This window comes from Pempheris klunzingeri, chromosome 13 (genome assembly GCF_042242105.1).
Source record: "Pempheris klunzingeri isolate RE-2024b chromosome 13, fPemKlu1.hap1, whole genome shotgun sequence".
In the NCBI taxonomy this organism is placed as follows: domain Eukaryota; kingdom Metazoa; phylum Chordata; class Actinopteri; order Acropomatiformes; family Pempheridae; genus Pempheris; species Pempheris klunzingeri.
The window spans coordinates 13,609,257-13,630,846 of record NC_092024.1 but is presented as its reverse complement, the minus strand read 5'-3'; the positions used below and the strand labels follow the sequence as shown (position 1 = coordinate 13,630,846).

The 21,590-nt window shown below is 40.8% G+C and overlaps 1 protein-coding gene across 1 annotated transcript; it reads left to right on the top strand.

Annotated features, from left to right (window-relative positions):
* The first annotated feature begins 4,123 nt into the window (after nucleotides 1–4,123).
* Nucleotides 4,124–5,365, top strand: htr1b (5-hydroxytryptamine (serotonin) receptor 1B). The gene has a single exon (XM_070842500.1). The coding sequence runs from the start codon at nucleotides 4,232–4,234 to the stop codon at nucleotides 5,363–5,365; it is 1,134 nt and encodes a 377-aa protein (XP_070698601.1). The 5' UTR covers nucleotides 4,124–4,231.
* The last annotated feature ends 16,225 nt before the right edge of the window (nucleotides 5,366–21,590 follow it).

Below are 21,590 nucleotides of genomic sequence, written 5' to 3'. Positions count from 1 at the left end.
ATTCTGGCAGACTTGGAGGCAACTGTTTGCTAACCATAACAACAAGAATGTGATAACGAGTCAGTGTTATGTTCATAGCTTGGTTCACTGTGCTTTCCTGAAACACAACGTGCTTCACAAATCTCAGACATGTTGCACTGTGGATCTACTACGGCTGACGTTCCACGCCAGCTGTTAAGTTACTCATAACATTCTCTATGAACAAAAGATTTCACTGCAAGATTTTATTGTGAAACAAAAAGACATTTTCACTACACTATCTGGGGAGCTTTTTGGGTTCCCATTTATTTTAATAACCACGTAACATTTCTTAAATAGTAACGAAAAAGGTTTTTTTTAAAAAAATCCACATCCCGTGCTTGTATGTGGTATAATGTATCGACTTAAAGGCTTGCTGGATACCTTATTACCTGACTAAAAATAGGACTTTAAGGGCCAGTGTGAGATTGGATGTCACTACTCTGCTGTGCTGCAATGTGTTTAGAGATGAGGGGAGATAACAGAAACAGAGTCACAGAGATTGCCCCGTGCTGCTGCTGCTGCTGCTGCTACTGAACTGGGTCACTCACACTGGATCCTTTTCACAGAGAAAACTACAACTAGGAAATAAAACAAAGTCGTACATTAGGATAACATAAATGGATTTTTAAAAAAAGTGTTGTCATGTAATTTAGAACATTCTTCCAACTCCTTTCAGCTTGCACCTTTCCCTGCATAACTCAAAGTCTGCGCTTGTGTTAAATCTCGTGTGTTTCTGCATGTTTGCGAGTGAAAGAGTGGGTGTGAAAACAGAAAAGAGCATGTGTTTTTCTGTAAACGGTGGTAATAGTGGCTGTGTAGTGCCCAAAGCTTGTGCATTAGTAGCTCCAGACACTCATGCTCAGTCAAGGGATGCAATCATGAGCTCACAGGAGGGTCTGTTTCAGTGACCCCAGCCTGACGATACTCTCTGCTGAGCTCGGATACAGAAGAATAACTGTCAGCCACCGCCTGCAGGGGAACTGAAGTGTAAAACAAAAGTCATAGAAATCACTGAGGAAATAGAATGACTTTACCAACATGTATGTCGACTTCACGGGGAACTAAACAATTTGGGATGTCCAACAGGAGCAAAACATACAGCGTAACCAAATTCAACAACAAGGTTAATGACAGCTACACCAACAGATGCAGTCTCCCCAGAAAGAATTCATTAACACCAAAAGCAATTATCCGGGATAAAGCACATTGTTAATGTAATATTCTGAGGTGTCAAAGGTATTTATGCATGTTTTATGGATTATTTTAGTGTTTGAGTCAATAAAAGAGACATTATCACACCCTGTAAATTCACTCTACCCACTTAAGTACCAGCGACCTGACAACTCAATCTTTTACCTTTATGGACAACTGCAGTTCTACGTTAAAGATTATATGCAAAAAAGAGTTTCAGAAATTGAAATTCACCTTAATACACTGACATGGGCTCTCGCCAAACACAATCATCTGTATTCAGTCAAAAAACCTTTGATACCGTTATTCTCAGAGGAACCACAACCACACTCACCCTCTGTAGAATCACTTTACCAGGTAGTTTGTGTCTTTGGGAGACTCTTTTTCCCGCTATAGATTATTTGCTGAAACTCCAGTGAGTTCAGATGAATGCATTGTTCATTTTCCCCTCAGTGAAAAACCTTCACGCTACATTAAACTCTAAATGACGTTCAACTGTTTGACACAAATGCTCTTACTGGCTTTTCAATCGGCTTGTCAGCTTGCATTATGTTGTTAGTCAGTCTATCCTAATATTTTACACATACAACACTGCTACCCAGAAGCACTCCACCTAAATATTCAAAGACACATTCCTCAAAAAAAGATGACCAAAACACTAATGTAGCCTCAAGCCGCTAACTTCAAGCAGAGATGAGGAGCAGGCTACGGTCTTGTGACCTCCACACATTAATCGGCTTCTTCATAACCATCACAAAGGTCGATTTAAGTGATGACCAGCAAGCAGGGCTGGAGCTACCATTAAGGTCACAGCACACAAGACCAAACTCATGATCTCCTCCAGCCGTTCTAGTCTAGTGGTCTGTCTGACCACGCGCTTTGACACAACATTCACCCATTCACACACCATTCTTACTGTGATGCAGCTGCTGCTCTAGGAAGTCTCCATAAATAATTAACAAAACAGATTTGCTCGTTGGAACCAGAAAGCAACCAAAACAATAAAAGATTAAAGTTTTCCGCTGCAAAGATTTCATCATTACAAAAGAGAGAAAACATGTACCTTTTTTCAACATATACCATATATTTACATATTTGAGTGTATGCAGGAGGCGTTACATTCAAAATGCAGGTGAGGGATAAAAGTAATTAGTTCTTCTTATAAACCGTAAAATACCAAACTGTCGAATTCGACACAAAGCTGATAAAATATTATCAATATTATCACTTTACAGCATAAGCAAGATGGGGTTTTACAACTGAGAGGTGATTTCTAAAATATCGCCTCAAAACTGTACATTTTAGCTGCAAACGCAACCAGCAGGCCAACAAGTGTGATTCTGGAGAATATTAAGCACAGTTTAAGTGGCAAGTCAAGTTATATTAAAAGTTTCTGATGAGGAAATGCATAAAAGTAGATTGGGAGATATTGTTACAGCCGCTTTAATTGAGAAAATAATATATACCAGCACATTCATTACTCAGAGTCATTTCAGTGCCTCAGTTTGGGAAAATGTTCGGGTGTGTGTGTTTGACCAGACCGAAAATTAATTTCACAAATTTCTCCAATAGATGATTAGCCTGTTGCAGCCCGGAGGAAGGCAGCGAGTGAACGTGTGAACTGACATCATGCTCTGAACGAGTGAAAGGTTCACAGCCTCGTGTGCAACTGGCACTGACCCAATGTCAATATCAATGACAGCTGTTTTCACACATTGGAAGTGCCAGAAATGGCAGGGTTCAATGTGAACTCTTCTGCTATGATGTGAACGTGTGACGTATAGTGGTACCACTTCTCCAAGACATCCACTGCAGAGGCTTTGTTGTCCGTGTTTATCTCGTCTGTCTAGTCCAACCTGTAGACCCCTCAGATGGATGAGTCCTTTTTTGACTTTCTCAAAAACTTTTATCATGTCCTGTGATCTGTCACACTGACTTCAATTTATTATTCATTTAAAACTGAAGCAGCCGTGTGAGCTTCAATACAAATATGGCAGCACTATCCTCCTATTTATATGTTTTATTTATTGTACGCAGAACATAAACACTTATTAGATGGTTTATAACACATTATTATGTAGTTGTAAGCAAATATAAGTGGCAGATCCCTATTTATTAAGGCCTTTTTAACGTTTATAACTACAGATTTATAAGAAAGGTGGAAAGGTGGGAGGCTTCATCAATGACTTGACTGTTAGTGACTCAACAACCAGAGAGATTTTTCACAATCTGGCACCCAAACGTTGTTCTTCCTGTTGGTTTGTAATGGGTCTGTAAACCTCATTGGTCTCATTAGTACAGCCATTAGTCTCAGCCTCTAAACCCTTATACATGATGAGTTATTAGAAAGTTATAGAAGTGACAGTAGCAGATTTTACATTCTGTGGTATTAAAAAAATGTATTTTTTCCCATTTCAAATCATAGCACACATCTTTAAGGTGCATAACATGTGACAATTGAGAAACACTGGGCACTATGACCCAGCAGATAGCCTACTCTTCATCGAGAGAGAGAAAAAAACAGGGCTGTGATCAGTGGTGCTTGTTTGATGTCAGAGTCTGTATAAAACCGAGACTTTGGGTTGGCTCACCATTCAACCACAGGGGGCCTGAGGAGACACTGCTCTGGAGAACTTCTGCCCTACATGCGGATTATTTGTGACATCTTCCCAGATGTTGAGGCATCAGGACGCACCGCTCAACATTTACACACTAACCTTTTCTTTCTTATATGTTGTGTACAACATTTAAGAAGTTCTTTTTTTCTTTTATGGCTACAAAAGGGAAAAGTTTGAATAGCGAGGAATGGATATTTGCTTCCACAATCTGGCACCTGCACATAAAGGCCTGATGTAACGAATGTAAAGAAAATGACAAAGGAAAGGAGTTGTTTTTATATTCCAGACTGATAATGCTGTTTGTCTGACCAGATGGCACTGATAAGGCGACGTCCAGCACCTTAAATGTTAGACATCTCAGAAGGTGAAAAAAGAAATATGACTAAAAGTGACTAAAAGTTATGGAGCACTCCAGTCAACTCGAGCTAACTCAGCCGGTGAACACCACAAACGACAGTTTTGTCATGGATCCATCCCCTGTGGATGTGAGCGCAGAGAGTCTCGCCTATCAAATCAGTCTGGCGGTGATTCTCTCCGTTATCACGCTCGCCACCACTTTATCCAACGCGTTCGTCATCGCAACAATATCCCAGTCGAAGAAACTGCAAACTCCTGCGAACTTTCTGATCGCCTCTCTGGCTGTCACCGACCTGCTGGTGTCCATTCTGGTGATGCCCATTTGCGTCCTGTACACCGTCATCCACACTTGGACGCTGGGGCAAATCGTGTGCGACATCTGGCTCTCCTCGGACATAACGTGTTGCACGGCGTCTATTCTCCACTTGTGCGTAATCGCTTTGGATAGGTACTGGGCCATCACGGACGCGGTGGAGTACTCCAAAAAGCGCACGCCGGCGCGCGCGGCGGGGATGGTGGCCACAGCCTGGGTCATCGCCATCTCCATCTCCCTGCCGCCTCTCTTCTGGAGGCAGGTGAAGGCAGAGGAGCTGACCAGCTGCAGCGTCAACACGGATCATATTTTCTACACCATCTACTCCACCTTTGGTGCTTTCTACATCCCCACCTTGCTGCTTATTGTCCTCTACGGACGGATATACGTCGAGGCTCGGAAACGGATCCTGAAGCAGTCTCCCAAAAAGGTGGGGAAGAGGCTCACATCGGCGCACCTGGTCACCAACTCCCCTGGATCCGTGGCGTCCACAACCTCTCTGCAGTGCGGGAGACACGACACTCCGTCCAGCGACACCGGGTCTTCAACGAGCGAGAATCAGGTGAAAGTGACGGTGTCGGACGCGCTTTTGGAGAAAAAGCGCATTTCAGCAGCGAGGGAGAGAAAAGCGACCAAGACTTTGGGGATAATCCTCGGCGCTTATATCGTTTGCTGGCTGCCGTTTTTCATCTACACATTGCTGGTGGCCACATGTGACACATGTTTTAACCCCGAGTTATTCGACTTTTTCACCTGGTTGGGATATCTGAACTCCCTCATCAACCCAATCATATACACTATGTCAAATGAGGACTTCAAGAAAGCTTTCCATAAACTTGTGCGCTTCAGATGCTGCAGGTCGTGAACGAATGCTCCTTCAGTCAAGTTCTAAAAAAAAATATATGAGAATAGAGAGTAGTGAGAATGCTATAAATATTATATTTTCATGCAACTAAAAGAAAAACCACCAATCTTCAGTCATTTGTTTCGAGATTCAAAAAAGCCAATTTTATGGAACAGATAAAGACAATCTGGAGTGAAAATGTTCCTCATAATTGCCTCTTATTTATAGTTCATATCACTGCTGGGGGAAATTATATATATATAAAAAAATATATAAAAGCTAGTTCTCATTAAAAAAATGAAAAAATAAACAAAATGTGAAGATGGACCTTTTTGGTGGAGCGACCTTGTGGAGAAAACCAACTTTACGCACCACACAAAACCTCTTAAACTTGACAAATATGGCCCTCTTGGTGGCTGGGTGTTGGATGATTTTCAGGAGAAATTCAGGGATGGGTTATTAGTATTCAGTATGGATTCCTCCTTGGATGGTGCAGTATATAAAAGCAATGCACAGTGCAGTGTGTTATTCCCATGCGAGGACTGACCCATTAATGTGAAGAAGCAGCAGAGATCATTAACAGGATGAGTCAAAAATATATGAAAAAAATGCTTATCCAGTTTCTTTTGCATTGAGTGTACAAATATGGTAGTTTTATTTTTGAAACTCAGAGACCAACAATGTGTCTCTGTAGTCTGATAAATGACGACAGTGATATATATTTTTATTATGGCCATGGACTGCTCGCTGCTGCCCTGTATGATTTTTTATTTAGAAAGGCACACCCTGAAAAAACAGAAACGATTCATATCTGTGCCAAACAAAGAAACTGTAGCTGATATTTACCCAGCAGAGCTGAAAGCTGATCATAAGTTCAATTTTGCTGAACAAACACCACCTTGTTTTACTGTGCGTGGGACTGTTTGCTGCTACATTAAATCTGTATCTACAGTATGTTATGTTCATGTGTGACATGGTTTGCCAACTTATGGCCATAGGTACTCACTTGAATAGTACAGTCTGGCCTGCAGAGCTATAAAAGTAATGCTGAGGATTTGTCAGCATTATGAGAAATTAAGGCATGTTTGTTCTAGGAATTTATCTGTTGACATTCAGAGATGATGTGCAATAAAGGCTTTAAAGTATCTGTTTGGTAAATTTGTTCTATGAGCGAGAGTTTTAATGTAGTTCAATCAAGACTGTAGTCAAAACGTCTTTAAAATCAGCAGAACATCTTTTTTCTTTCATTTTTGTTGGCATGTTGAAAGCAGTACACATATTCTGACACAAAACTTTCAGTTGAAAAGGGTTTCCTTGAAATATAGGGAAAGATTACAGTGGTTGGGCTCTAACAACCTCTTTGGGCACTCAGACGTGGCACAGCATCAAACAATCCAGATCCGTTCATATGAATGTGCGTCATCTCACATCGGTTCCTTTTGGCGTTTCTCTCTAATGACAGTATGTGACTCTGCTGTAGCTCAGATTCTCTCTGAGGTTTGAACTATCTTCCTGCCCTTTCCATCTCTCTGCCGCCTTGCTGCAGGCTGAGGAGGGCATGATCTGCGTAGTCGACGGCTGTCGCAGTTCAATAAGTCATGAGAGGGACAGCGGGCGATGCTCTTCTAATGTACTTCACACACACTGAAAGGGCCACTTGTATTGTCAGCACACACGCAAACACACACACGTACACCCCCTTTGGCTTTCCATACATGAATTTTCATATGGCTCGTCATGCATGAAAGATGAGTGCACCTGAGCAGGCGGACACTCAAAGTGTTTCCAAGATTTTCTGTGGGAGTTACATTATGTTGAAAGACTGAAAAATGTGCATCTTATGATATATAAACATAAATCTGTGCTCAGGAAAATTGGACATAAACAAGGAAACAGAAAGTCCTGGCTCAAAATCCTCGTGGACCATCCCATAAAAGTATATAAACAAGCTCCTAGGAAATAACAATAAAGTTTGATGTTCAATGGTTTAACGGTTTGTGTTTAATAAAAAGCCTAGAAAAAGGTTTATTATTGAAAAAGTCTTTTAGATCCATTACGCCTTTTTTTCACTCTCCAAAATGAAACAATATAAACATTCAAAACAAAACACTTCAAATTATGCTCACCTGAGGGTCACAGAATCAACAGGGTCTCTGAACAAGACTGGAGCCTGATTCACTGCTGTGGTTGACTTTCACAAGAAGTCAATCACTTTTCTATTCAAAGAAAGAAACAAACAAAAAACAGCAAACAAAGGAAAAGGCAAGGCTGCCTGCACACTGACATTTTCAAGCTCCCAAAATATTGATGCAATGTTTTGGTCTACAAGGTCTTCGTCAGGCCAACACCAACCTGAACATAAAACAGACTCAAAATATTAAATGTCCTGAAGGACGGATTTTTTTTCTTGCAAGATAATATTTCTTAATGGGCACAATGTAGAGATTATACATTTTTGTGTTTTATAAAAACTATGGTAACATTTTACCTTTGGATGTCCACAGGAGTAGTTACAGTTGCTGACAAATAATAAACACTAACATCTGCCTACAACCACATTATAGTGTGCTATAAACCATCTATTAAAAGTTTGTATCTTATTATATGTAATCGAATACACATTGCAAAAAAAGGTAAAAATTAAAAAAAAAACTTCTATGCTATATGTCCTGCCTGGTCTACAGAAGCTAATTTAGCCTCAAGGGGCTAGCATCAAGCAGGGTTGAGCAGTGGGCTACAGAGGCCTCTTTTTAACTTCACACTTGTAGCCTTCAGCCCCAACCGACACCGACTCAAGTGACATCACTTGAGGCAGTTTAGCAGACTTAAACTCTCCCAGAAGCTACAAAAGGCTTCATACAACGTTTTTCTCCACATATGCAATAGGACTCCACAGGACCTCTAAAAAGACTTATGTGTCACCATTCACCTTTACATTTTTGGGAGCTTGAATATCTAATTCCGTGTCATTACACATCAAGGAGAGCAAGAGGGCTCGTAGTGTAGATGACACACAGTTCCTCTTAATGTATGTAGAGGATGAATAATGGACCAGATACATATTTCATGTAGAGAGATTATTAATGTTTAACAAACATAGTTTATGATTTTGTGTATCCTAAGAAGTGTGGCTCATGTAGGTAGCACTGCTGTCCCTCCAGCTGCAGAACACCACACATCATCCTTTTGTTGACATGGGATGATTGCATCGTGCAAACAAATACATTAATTATACAACCACTTTTTTCTCTATTAGCTGAATGTACTGCATTACTGATTTGCCACAGGGCTGCTGTTGAGTGAAGGACATTGCTGTTGTAACAGCTAGTGAGGCTGAACACATGGATAATGAACCTATAAAATATTCCTGAACGTAGTTTGGGTTAACAGCTTTATTGTTTCACCCTCTCTGGTTGAAAAGGGTTCGCAGCATTCATCACCTGAAAAATGGAGGCACAAGGGCCCATCTGCTATTAATAAATTACCTTACCAACGCAATAACAATTGACCTTGACAGGAAGGAAAACGAGTCAGCAAGTCATCTATTAGGCAACAATGGAAGGTAAGGAGATTGAGGGTGAATAACAATTAGTGGCAAGTTCTGATACTAGTTTTCAGCGATCCTCATTCAGACGCGAATAATTACCATTCTGTAAGACACCCTGTTATGTGTCAAATGTCTTTAAAGTTTGTGGGTATGTATCGGTATAGGCCAGTAATGGTTTACTTTTAAAAATATACCATTTTGTGGCGTATACATATAGCTTTGCATATTACATGTGTTTCCCAATTGTTGACTGCTGAATAGGTATTGTTAGTTCTCTGCTGTATGGTAAAAACCTGTTCAGCTGCATTGTTGACATGTTAATTGCACATAACAGCCTATACATTGTGGAAATCTATCATATGGAAATAATGGTAATCAATACCTATTGCCAGAATCATAAATCAGAGCCATAAATCGTACTTTCATCAATACCTGGTGATAACAAGATGGGATGCAGCTGAAATTGGACAGTGGTAAAACAATCCTTTGCCTTATTTATGCCCACAAACACTAAACACACCTCAGCTCATGTGTTTACGAAGGTTTCACGCTATACGTTATTGTGAATGTGTTAAACCACAGCCTTCACTCATGCGTGTTCTTTCCGTGCTTCACAGCGGATCCCGAGAGCAATTTCTCTGCCTTTCAATGAAGTGGGTTAGTTTAAAGGCTAACGGCACTTTGCATTAGCTTCTCCTTCTGCTCACCTATACAATATAACATGTAATCATGTGTTTCTCTGCTATTCTGATTCATGAAATGCACCATTTGCAGTTCAAATTAGAAGGCGCACCGTTTTTGGCTGCCTGTAAAATCATAATAATTGAATAAGATAATCTCAGCCTACTGCTGACCCATTGGACTGGATTTGTTTACATGTGTGGGACCATCACGAGTGGAGCTTGGTGAATCTATCACACTTAACATCCACTCTGGCACTGACAAGCAATATATCAACAAATTAGGTAGTATATGTAGTGGTGGTGGAGGACATGTGCATACTGCTGAGGTTTCAGTTGTTATATTATCCATTCACATATATGAAATGTATGTATGTATGTGCACCCCTGGTAATAGTCTCTCACTTACCCCTGAGAGAAAGAAGCATGTTCCCTGTTTACCTGTGTATTGGTCAAAACCTCATAACTCAGATTATGGTGTCCTTTCTGTGTCTTGAATCAACAGATTAAATGGTCCTCTGGGGGCTGAGATAATTGGATCAGATCAGATTAGATCTGTTAAACACCATTAAAAACGTGCTGGCTAATTGGCTTTCTTACAGTATTTCCTTTGGCCAAATGCAATATTTTTACCTGGCAGAGATGAAGTGTTGTTTTAATTTTGTGTATTCACTCTGTTTCAGATAGTTAGATTGATATGGTGGAGAATGATTCACCTAGTTTAGCATAAAGACTAAACAGGAGAAAACAATTAGCCTGACCCTCTTCAAATCTCAAAATCACACCTTCCAATACCTTTAAAGGCAGAGTCTGCAGTGTTGGAGAAACTAGCAAGAGTAGCTAGATTTTGGACGCACTTTCCTTTGCGGCCATGCACAGTGGTTGCACTTGCAGCGTGCATGCAGCTACGTAGATGAGTGGGTAGACAAGCAGGTTGGCGGTCCATCATTTCATTCAGTCCAAGTCAAATGACTGGATGAGTTTACAGTCGCCACAGACAGCAAACTTTTTTTCTTTGTCAAACTATTTCATGTGTTGCTTTTATGAGAATTACCACCAGTACCATGGAAATGCCTCTGAAAAATTGCAGACCCTATCTTTAGAGCTTACTTCTTAGTTAGTTCTAGCTCAGTATTTAATGGGCACATATGAGAGGGCACATATGGATAAAAGTATTTTCCAACATGTCAAATGATTCCTTCAAAGAAAAAATTTTACAATTTGTTAACCTGCCCTTTATCCTTTAATTGTCTCCATCTGACTGTGGATCCTGCTAACTTTGCCCTCACTAGTGCTGTTGAACTGATCCAAATATAAGACTAACCATCATATTTTTACATAAATCATTTCAGACATTTTTCTCTGAGTGTGATCAGTAATTCGGTAGAGATTAGCCCTGTTTTGGGATGTGGCTACTGTGGCTAACTGCACAGGGATCAGCTTCTGGGGCAACTTAACTAACTGGCTGGAAGTCACTGCCAAACACAGGTTGAACCCAGTTTTAATGATGCTGTAATTTTCCTTTAAAGGACAAATACATTTCTTAAAGTAACAGAACATCCCAAAATGATGTGTAAATTATGTCTGAAATTGTGTCTGCACATCACCCGTTTACTGCACTGAGACGTTCAAGGCATACAAAGTTAAAAGTCAGAGAGGAAACTGAACTCCTGTTTAATAGGAAGCTGGTAGAAATTGGGCGTCTTGTTCCTGGCTGACATTTGTGCTGAACTTAAGATGCCCCCGCTCAGAGGTCAAGCGCACTAAACTTTTTTCAGTCCTTGTTAAAAGGCGGAGTGCTGAGACTGCTACAACAGAGAGGATGGCAGTTCAAGAGTACAGGTCATCTTATTTCTCTGTATATCTCCTTCCTCTTCTCCAGCACTAAGTCTCAAATATATCTGCATCAGGTGATACATTAGTTTGGTATGAAAGGACTGTTTTCATATGATCAATGTTGCATTAAAATCCTGATTATAAATGCTTACAGTCACACAGAAGTCATTTTTGTATTTGAATATTGGGCTGCACCAGTGGACTAGTCTGTCAGAGGTGCTGTTCCTGCAATAATAAAGCAATATATTGGTGAATTAAAACATCACACATAGATGGATTTCTGTTTCATCAAGAGCCTTGATGAATATGAATGAGGGTTTTCCCTCACCTCAGGGATAATTTACATATTGTCTATTAACCTTTTCACATTAAGCACGAGAAGGTGTATTGAGATTTGAATTTGACTAGCATGTTTGTAATTTCCCATTTTCACAAGCAATAACAACAGAAAATGTCACCGAAGCTATTAGCATGAAATTTGCCTGACACAACCTAATTCAGCCTTTTTTTCCCTCGTCTACAAACCCCCGAGCTTCTTGTCACCCTAATAAGCAACTATATCCTCAAACAGACCCCCCCCCTCCCTCCTACTACCCCACCCTTACGTTTAAAACAAGCCGCTCATGCCACACACAAGTTTGGTGTTTAAGTTCAGGATCATTTACCTTGAATATGCTGAATTCGGACAACATTTCTCCACTAACTCTGGCAGAAATCAACTTTATTGCAGTAACATATTCAGCCATAATTCATTCAAGACCAAAATCTGACTGGTTGACATTTATTTTGGCAGATTTTTTTAATGCCATAGAATCTAAGTTAACTAGAGACAGCCATAGCTAGCTAAAGCTAACTATTCATTTGTTCTGTAAACGGTTTCTTAATAGTGATATCTATCAGTTTGAGTGAACTAACATTATGGGTTTTTTTTTAAAGTTTTTTAGTTAGCAGCTAAATCTAACTAAAGAGAATAAAAACAGCTAAACTAGTTCTGGTAAAAACACGATTAGCCTGACTTAGACAGCCATCTCAGCCTCTGACTCTAGAGGAATTCATTTTTAACTTGGCTTACTTTTTAAGTGGAAATCATTTAATTAAAAGTAAAAAATGGTAGATGGAAAGCTGAAAGAGTGTGTTTTAGTGTTCATATTGTTTTCCCTGTTATTCTCCTTGAAGTTTTTCCAGAGATCAATGTCAGAATTTTCTGTTGTTAAATAATGAGCCCAAAAAGACATAAAATGAAGGATTACATCCTATCCATCTACAGCTTACATAATCAGCCTGAAAGAATCAAACTCCTTTTACTTTGTTTGAACATGGAGATAGCTCTAACTCATTCACTGAATTAATTGTTTGTACTTCTTTCTCTCCCTCATTTCTGCCTATTATCTCCACCACAACTCCATCTGTCCCAAACCCATGGTCGAGAGAGTGTGCAATAAGGTCAAAATGACAAATAAAAGCTTGAGGGTGTCAAATTAGCCAAATGTAATATTTCACAACTTTATGACATTACTGTACATGCAGCTGTTGAAGGAAGATGTCATTTTGACAGTTTTCTGACTGATATAGTCAATTTCATTAGCCCTGAATCAAATCAAATTGAGCTATTTTCCTGCATGTATTCCATAAAGCAGAACTGGCTCTTGGGAAATCATTTAATGAAGCATGAATCATATACGTCAGTGTGAGATCATATGGAAAACACTGCATCTATTCAGGCAAAAGCCGTATGGACTCACAGCCCCATTAAATCTGGAGTTCAACCATCAGTGACAATGGCTGAAACAGAGACTCCACAAGCCACGATCACCTCACACTGAAGCACCACCACCTCCACGTTTTCAATAGATAGAAATGGTGATTTCAGGTGGTGGATCAAATGCTGTCTGGCTGCTTATCCAGGTCAACTTCCTCTCATTCCCGAGCTCCAGAAGTTCATCCTTACCAGATTCCAAACCATCAGTTTAGAGGTGCAGGTGATTACAGCGAGACAACCTCACCCTGCAGAGAAAACTCATTTCAGCCCAATTTACCTGCAGGGGTGATGTCCTGGAGGGTCGGAGGTGCCAATCCTGGTGCTCTACTACAACATATTTTCTGACTATGACTGAAAAGTAGGTGACTCATTTATTGTTACTAAAGAAAGGAGGAACATATAGGCGAACAGTGGCGGGCCGTTCATTTTACTTCTGGGCCTTCAGTGGCATCCTACCTGAATCAAACCACCTCTTAATACCATCATTATGACGCCACGGCTATAGAAACCATCAATATTATACAGAAAGGCAGTATAGCAGGACGTTGCATCGCAGACAGGTATCTCATGCTGGAGAATGAATGTCATCACTAACGCAAGAAACCCAATTAAAAGAATTCAACAAGTCTCCTTTCACTGCAGCCACAGCTGCTCCATATACATCAAACACTCTAACCACCGACTCGGCTCCAAACACAGAGTCGTTCAGTTGCCAACACCAGGCATTCCCAGCAATACAATTTGCTCCTCTGAGCCTGTAAGCCAAAGGTATCGCTCGTAGTTGCTGACCTGAAATTGGCGGACAAACCCTTTTCCCAGCTGGGACAGGCTTGCTAGCATTTCCTCAAAATGTCCAGCTTTTCTTGGAAAGTCCGCCTTGAAAATGGATTTCTAAGTAGATCTGCGACCAAATTAACATCTTCTCCTCCGTCAGCCATTGTGGGTTAAAAAAAAACTGCTATTAATACTTACGATTATGATAAACTTTTAGCTTGTGCAGGTTGCTACAGATAAGAATCGCTAGCTTTGGCTAAGCTCTCTGACCAGCCAATCAGAGGACGTGAAAATACTAACGTCATCGTAGGCAAATGAAAAATGACCTAAAATAGAGTAGAAGCAGTGCTACTCCTTCTGACTGAATGGTTCAGATCATTAACCTCAAGCCTGCCAGGTCAGTGTTGTTACATGGATAGACTAGTAAAAGCAATAGCTTTGACAACCAAAAATGCGCATGACCAAAATCCAAAGGTCAAATTATTCTCAAGCTAATTTTAAAAAGGTCTCTTGTTATCACAAAGCTCGAGGCTCTTTGTGGATTATCAGTATTCTGTGATGTGGTGTAAATGTTCAGGCACCCTTATTGTTGTATCCTGACAGGTAAGTGTGTTTTCTTTCGTGTCCGAAAACATCTATAAACGAGGACTACCGTGTTTCCCGTTTCACCATTCAGAATCCAAACACAGCGAGAAAGCTGCGTGTCTTTAGACAAAGCGAGAGCTCTCTACTCTAAGTAAAGCCACGCTGATTAAAAATGTCTGATCCACTTAATCTCAAAGTAAACACGAAGACACACAAGCAGGCCAATGCACACACGAACAAGACAGCACACAACCTTCGTGGAATTCTTAGATCAGGTGCATGCTTCTACATTGTGGGCATAAAAACATGTCACATCAGTAAAAAAAACCACAACAGCACCGCAGTAGTACATGTATCGGCCCGTGGTTGATGCAGTTTTGACAGATTTATATTCTGCTATGGGTTTACTCATGGTTTCTGTACTGACTCTGTCACACTGCTGAGGGCTGGAAGCAGGTGTGGATTAATATGCTGGGACAGAAATGCATCCCTGTTGGGCTGTCAGTTGACATGACCTCCTTCTCTGCTTCTCACTCTTTTTCCCCCTGCCATGCAGCACTGCTTCTCCAGGTTCATCCCCTTGTTTTTTCATCTCCTCTCCTCCCTCCATGTCTGCCTCCCACTCTGCCTCCTCCCCATCATCTTGCCTTACTCTCTTCATTCCCTCTTGTGTCCTCCCTCCTCCGTTCCCCATTTCTCCTTCAATTTCTTTATGTCATCTGCCTCCTCACCCCGTCCTCTATCACTGTCTTTTCCTGCTGCTTTACTCCCTTCCTACCAGATATAATGAAGCCTGCCCATGGGGAACATGATAAACAGGCTCCATTTTACTGGATACGAGGAGTCACGGTTCCATCTTCCTTCTACCAGCAAGGGAACACAGCCTTTTAACACCTCCTCAGCTCAGACAGCTGGAGGAAACCCTCCTGGGCACCAACACTGGCACCTCTTTCGGAGAACAAAGACAGGAGCGATTAATCTCTAAACTTCCATCTGTCAACTATAGAGTGCTTTGGACATAATTCCTCACAAAGCCATGAGCCTTTTTAAGCTGTCAGTGCATGTGACATCTTAATAGGTCATTCAAAAGTGATCTTAAAGCTCCCTCGATCTGATATTTCATGCATATGCATATTATGAAGATGACTCAATCATTTCCTCTTCAGCGGCCTCTGATGTACGATGTACGTTCAATGTCGTCATTGTCTTCTCAGCAGCATTTAACAGCTACTGATATTTTCTACCTGTAAGGTTGAAGCGTCTCCCTACATGATTTGTCCGTGTACAACATTATCATACGAGTGCTTTTCTTGAGTGGTTGTAGCTTCGGTCCTCCCTGATAGTTTAAGAGGGCTTTGTCAGGCTGATACCATCATTTGATAAGAGATGTGACTTTGAGCCCTGTCAGTGAGTTTAGGGTCAACATGGCATATGTTATGTAAGATGAAGACTGGATTTTGGTGAAATCCAGTCTTCACTGAGATAAATCCAAACTGACTTGGAAACTAAAATTACTTAGTTTAAGGGTTTTCTCTGAGTTTTTTTTTCCTGCTCCCTGTATTTTGTTGCTTTTATGGAGTGAATAAGTATACCTCTCTGTGGACAACTAAAAAATCAGAATCATGTATATTATTACGAGTCCTTTATTCAGTGCAAACTATTTGTGAGGCTACAACATTTGTACATGCTGTGATTTTCCTTATGTACCTTTTGTACATGCACAGCCTAGATATATTAATCTGTGTATATGCTTAATATGAAAGGTATTTTTGCTTCTATTTGACTGATGGCAACAGGTGCTGTGTGTCAGGTGTGTTTTTAGATTGGATTATGGATATTTCAGATGGTGACTTGGGGGTATTTATCAGAAATCTGAGGAAGAGCATTGTACTTGAAATGGAGCTTTTTGGTTTGGGGATCTATTTACTTCATCTCAGTTTGTTTTTTAACACCTCAGTGAAATAAACAGAAACTAGTGGCTGCCACGTGCATCACTGCACACCACATTTCCATAAGCAATCTACTGTATAGTGAAAGGAAAATACTGACACGCATTGCTCCAGGTCTCTAACATCTTCATCCGTTCAGCATGTACTTTCAGATTTTCACTTCACATTCAGCAGCTGAATATTTCTCAATTCATTTATTCACCAGAAATAATTGATTTCCACATTTTCATAAAATATGTCCTATTTCAAGTGTTTAGGAAAGAGGCGAAAGTAGCTTGAGAAATAAGAGGTTTACTTCTGAATGAGTTATTTGTGTATCTGCAGAGCCTGAACATACACACATTTTCCTCCCCACTGACTTCAGACTGTATTTTTACCTTCTGCCAGGACAGTTCGACATGCTGCCCTCTGTTGGTTGTCTATGCAAACTGTGACACACTGGTGCACAACATCATGAATGGGAGGCAATTAATCCCTCTGTGATACACTTTAATACTGGATATCAGTGGAATACCACTAACTTGACAAGCTTATGGTTACAGCAGTAATATATTAGCATGATATACACTGTTGCCCATAAAGTTGGAATAAAATGTTTTTTACCTCTTCTCATGAAATGATATCACAGTGAAACTTTAACCACAATTAACCTTTGCAAACTGTGTATTCAGGCTTTAACAAAATTGGGGGTTTTGAACAATTATTCCAACTTTATGGGCAACAGTGTATATTAGCCGGGCTGTAGCCAGGATTTTAAAAGGAGTGAGGTCATGAATCCTAGTCCCCCCATGTATGCACCCCCACCTCCTTAATTATTCTGATGCTTCATGTTTTATTTGTTCAGTTCAGCAAATCAGATTTATTCCCTAATATAAAGGTCAAAACTCTGTTTCAAACCCTTCTCTGAACTGACAGACATAAAATTCTGGTTTAGAGAGCGAGTTCTTGATGAGCACGATGTTGAACCTCAGTACTTTTTGTGTACTGTCTGAATCAGCCTGTTAAATGTATTTAACTGTAAAGTCTAAACTCCCCCCAGGTCACTGAACTCACTAAATTACACAGAGGCCATGACCTCAGCTTCATTAATGGTAACTACAGCCCTGAGTATGAGGATCTAAATACAAGACTAATACCTGCATGTGAAGTTTTCCTGAACAAGGCATTGAATTCCTGCAATCCACTGCCTCTGCTAGACCCTGACCCCCCTGCAGGACAGGGAAAGACGGTGACCAACCTCAAAAAGCTGCAGCGTGTTGACTGTACTGAAAACTGATGAACTCTCTAGGTCATGCATGTCTGTAAAAACTCACACATTGTATTAAAGTTGGAGAAGTGACAAATGGTGAAATTATGGCAGGATGGTCAACATCAACATCCTCCACCATCACACTTTACCTTTCTCTGTGCCTTTGGGTCTGAAGCTGCAGGGGTCATTGGGAAAGGATAGGCTAGAAGTAAATGTGTGGGAATATTTTCAGTGGTTGGTTCATCATCTTTGGCTACCTGCAGACCTCTCAACTGCTGAACTGTGCGCTTCGGTTTACCTGCGGACTGTAGTTAATGTTTTCAGCCCACAGTTTCATTCATCACTTCTTTTGCGATACTGTTCAAATCCATTCAGTCATTAATCAATCAATTCATTCATTTAGCTCTCTTCATTCATTCAAATGTGTTTGTTATCACATGCATCCAGTCATATGTATGCTCCTTAGTTCATAGCCGTGTAGGGAGTATTCCAATTCAATTTATTAACCTCAAATGAGACGAAATTGATAGTTAATAATTAATTAACAATTAAATCAATAATATGTAGTGCCCCTGAGGTTAAATCCTGTGTTTCTATAGATGTTGATTGTTTCTGATGTGTCATTTCCTTGCTTCCTCTTAATGCGCTTGCCATGATTTAAAGAACATTAAACCATATATACTACAAAATATTATTTAAATTTTCAATTTTTAATCCCTTGAATGCTGAAACAAGAATATCTCAGTCTGCCAGAGCACATGCTACATCCTGATGAATACATTCAGCCAGGACTGACCTTCAGCATTCACATGGCCGCACAGAAGTTAATACGTGTCTGCATGAGTTTTAATGGGTTCAGTAATGTCACAAGTTCAGTGGCACTAATCTCAAGTCTACTACACTTATGAACAGATCTTCATCACAGATTATGGTAGACTAAGAACATCCTCACGTATGAACTCTAGCACCAGGTCACAGAGTGGATGTTGGCACAAACACATGACATCTCACTGGCAGTGGCACTTTCCCTGCTGCAGGTCTAGTAGAGTAGATCACAGTGATAATCAGCCCAGAGTGGATTTTCCCAAAGAGGAATGTTACGACAAACATGACTAATATTAGCCTGTAGCCCTGAGGCACTCGTCCTCGTCAGCTCTCCCAGGGATGGTTAAAAGTTGGTAAATGCATATCAGAGATTTTTATGTTATATTGAATTCTTTTACACTTTTATTGTGCTTCGCTGCTCTACAAAAGCAAAAGGCGGCTATTACAGAATCAGTAAATTAAGAAAAATGGTTAAAAGTTTTCTGGCTGGCCAGCAAACAGCGTAACAAATAGAAAAGATAATGGCTGTATTTTATGCCTGCTTAGGCTGTTTAAAGGCCCAAAATATGCAGATATTGCACTCTGCTATTGGAGAATCCCCAGGACAAAATCACTAGCATCAAATTGGACACAAATGTGCTGGATTAAAACAATGACAGCGTAATAGCAGTAACGCATCATGCACGTATACAGCGCATAGCTACAGTATAGACGATGGAGGTGCCTTTTGTTGTGCCAGACCCTGCCAGCCAGAGACACCCTGGCTCTATCCCTAATGAAATAACCCCTTCTGACAAATGGCAAGTACCACTTTCCCTCTGTTGCATAATTTAAACTGACCTCTGTAATTAGACAATGATTCAAGTCATCAGCCAGTGAGAGAAGGTCAAGCTTGTCTGAATAAAATCTTAGTTGAGACTGACAAGGATTTGTTAACTTGGGAAAAATATCAAAGTGACTCAGGAATATACAGCTAAAAACACAATATTAACCAGCAAGGTTCAGTATATCATATTAGGCTGCTTTTAAGCATAAGCTATGCTAGAATTACTGTCATGTTATTTAAGTCTTAAACTTGTTAATAATGCTGGGCAGAATGTCAAATGTATTCTTAATCTTCACACTGAAATGAAAATCTTTGACTTAAGTTTGACCCTGACTCTAATCCTGCAGGTTGTGGGTCAGGGTCACATACACAGTCACAATATCGACTCTCTTGATAAATGTATAGTTCTATGTACATTTTCAGTTTGATTTACCTTCGGATGTCAAGTCTTGTATGTAAAAAGATCAACATGAAAAAAGTAGTCCTCGCATCTGTCTGTATGGGTGTACTGAAGCCCTTTTTCAATAATGTTCTCAACCCCACTCACCCAAAACTCATCCCTTCAGTAATCAACACAGAATTACAAGAAAAGTAATTGACTAGGAGATATAACCATATAATCTTGAATTCAGGGCATGCATGAACTGTATGACTTTAAATATAAGTGGCAGGGGAGAAATAAATTTTAATAATGAAATAAGCCTCTGAAAAAAGGTCAGCAGGAGCTCGTAGGAAAAAGAAAGGAAGCTGCTCTGTGCGAACAAGGAGCAAAAGCTAACCTGCAGGTACACAAAAAAATCCACAAAAAAGCTTGGCACTCTCCCTCAAAGAGCACTGAGCAGCTTCCCTCGTGGTGATCAACAAAATAGCTCCCTACGACTGTTTCAAATTGTGTCACTTAATGGAGCTGCAATCATTAGTTCAAAGTTCAGATTACTGCGTAAACTGCCTGGATGGATTATGTTGCTCTCGAAGAGGCTTATTTACCGCAGGAAATTGTTAACAACCAACAACGGCGGCTAATCCTCTTCGCAGAAAGAGGCGAGGGTGGAGACTAACAACATGGTGCCTTCCCACCCTGATAACACCGTAACAGGGGAGGCCACACATCCCTCCACTGTTTCTACTCACTTCTATCAATGCAACCGTCACCTTCAGCACCCAAACAAGAAGAGACAAGAGAAGACATGTAGAGTGACGGAGACTATCCCGTGTCAAAACACTTTTGGATGGCATGAAAGAAGAAGAGGCTTTTTCACAGTGAATATGGAATAAGTGAGCATCAGGAAGTGGAGTTCATTTGTCCTCCATTTTATAGGGTACAGAGGAGGAGGATCAAACAGGTGGATCTCCAACAGCCAAAACACAGGAGAAAGGAAGAGTCAGGGTTAGATGTAGACACTGTACAGTACAGTATGAAGAGAGGCCTGAACTCGGCTGTGCAGCTACAGAAAGAATGAGGCACATTGTTTGAGTGGTAGCTGGGTGTGCAGCACAGAACAAAACTGCAACCCTGACCTCACTTGGCACCCAAAATTAATGGCCCGAGAGGCGGGGATTTACTGTGGGCACCCAGGAAGGAGGAATCTAAACTGAGAGAGAAAACAGTACGAGTCAGGCGGTCTTACTATGACATGCAAAGAAGGACACACAAAAGGGTCAGCGTGCTGGTGATCTGCTTGGGTTATGGAGTAGTTATCTGGTTTAGGCTGGTTGGCAGACCCCCAAGTATGTTCAGCAGACAGATGAGGGTCCAGAAGGTGGCTAACAGGATGAGGCCGGGTGGCCACGTGGCCCTGAAGGGATTACAAGCAGCAAGAAGAAGGTAAAGAGATTAGACTCAAAGCGGAGCCTGCTTTTTTAACCTCGTCACTGTTGTCACACTGACAGCGCAGAAAGAAACTTCTGAGCCAAAATTCCATCGGTTGTCCTGCTCTCCTTCCTCTACCTCTCCTCCCTCGCTCCCTCTGCTCATCCATCCATGCAGCCACCTCTTACAGGGACCCAACAGCATCCAGGAGATAACTTCTGCTGAAGAACTGAGCTAGAGCACAGGCAGGAGTGGAGTGGGCTACCTCCTAACACGTTAAAGACCTTGGCAGCACCGATGATGAGCCTTTTACACACTTTGCTAATGGACTCAAGATAAAGGAATTCTGGATTTTATCGCTGTTTGCAGAACAGTCTCTCTACAAATGACAACTTTGGGCTTGAAA

Excerpts from the sequence above, each read along its gene's own strand:
- htr1b (XM_070842500.1), top strand. The coding sequence starts at position 4,232 with ATGGAGCACTCCAGTCAACTCGAGCTAACTCAGCCGGTGAACACCACA.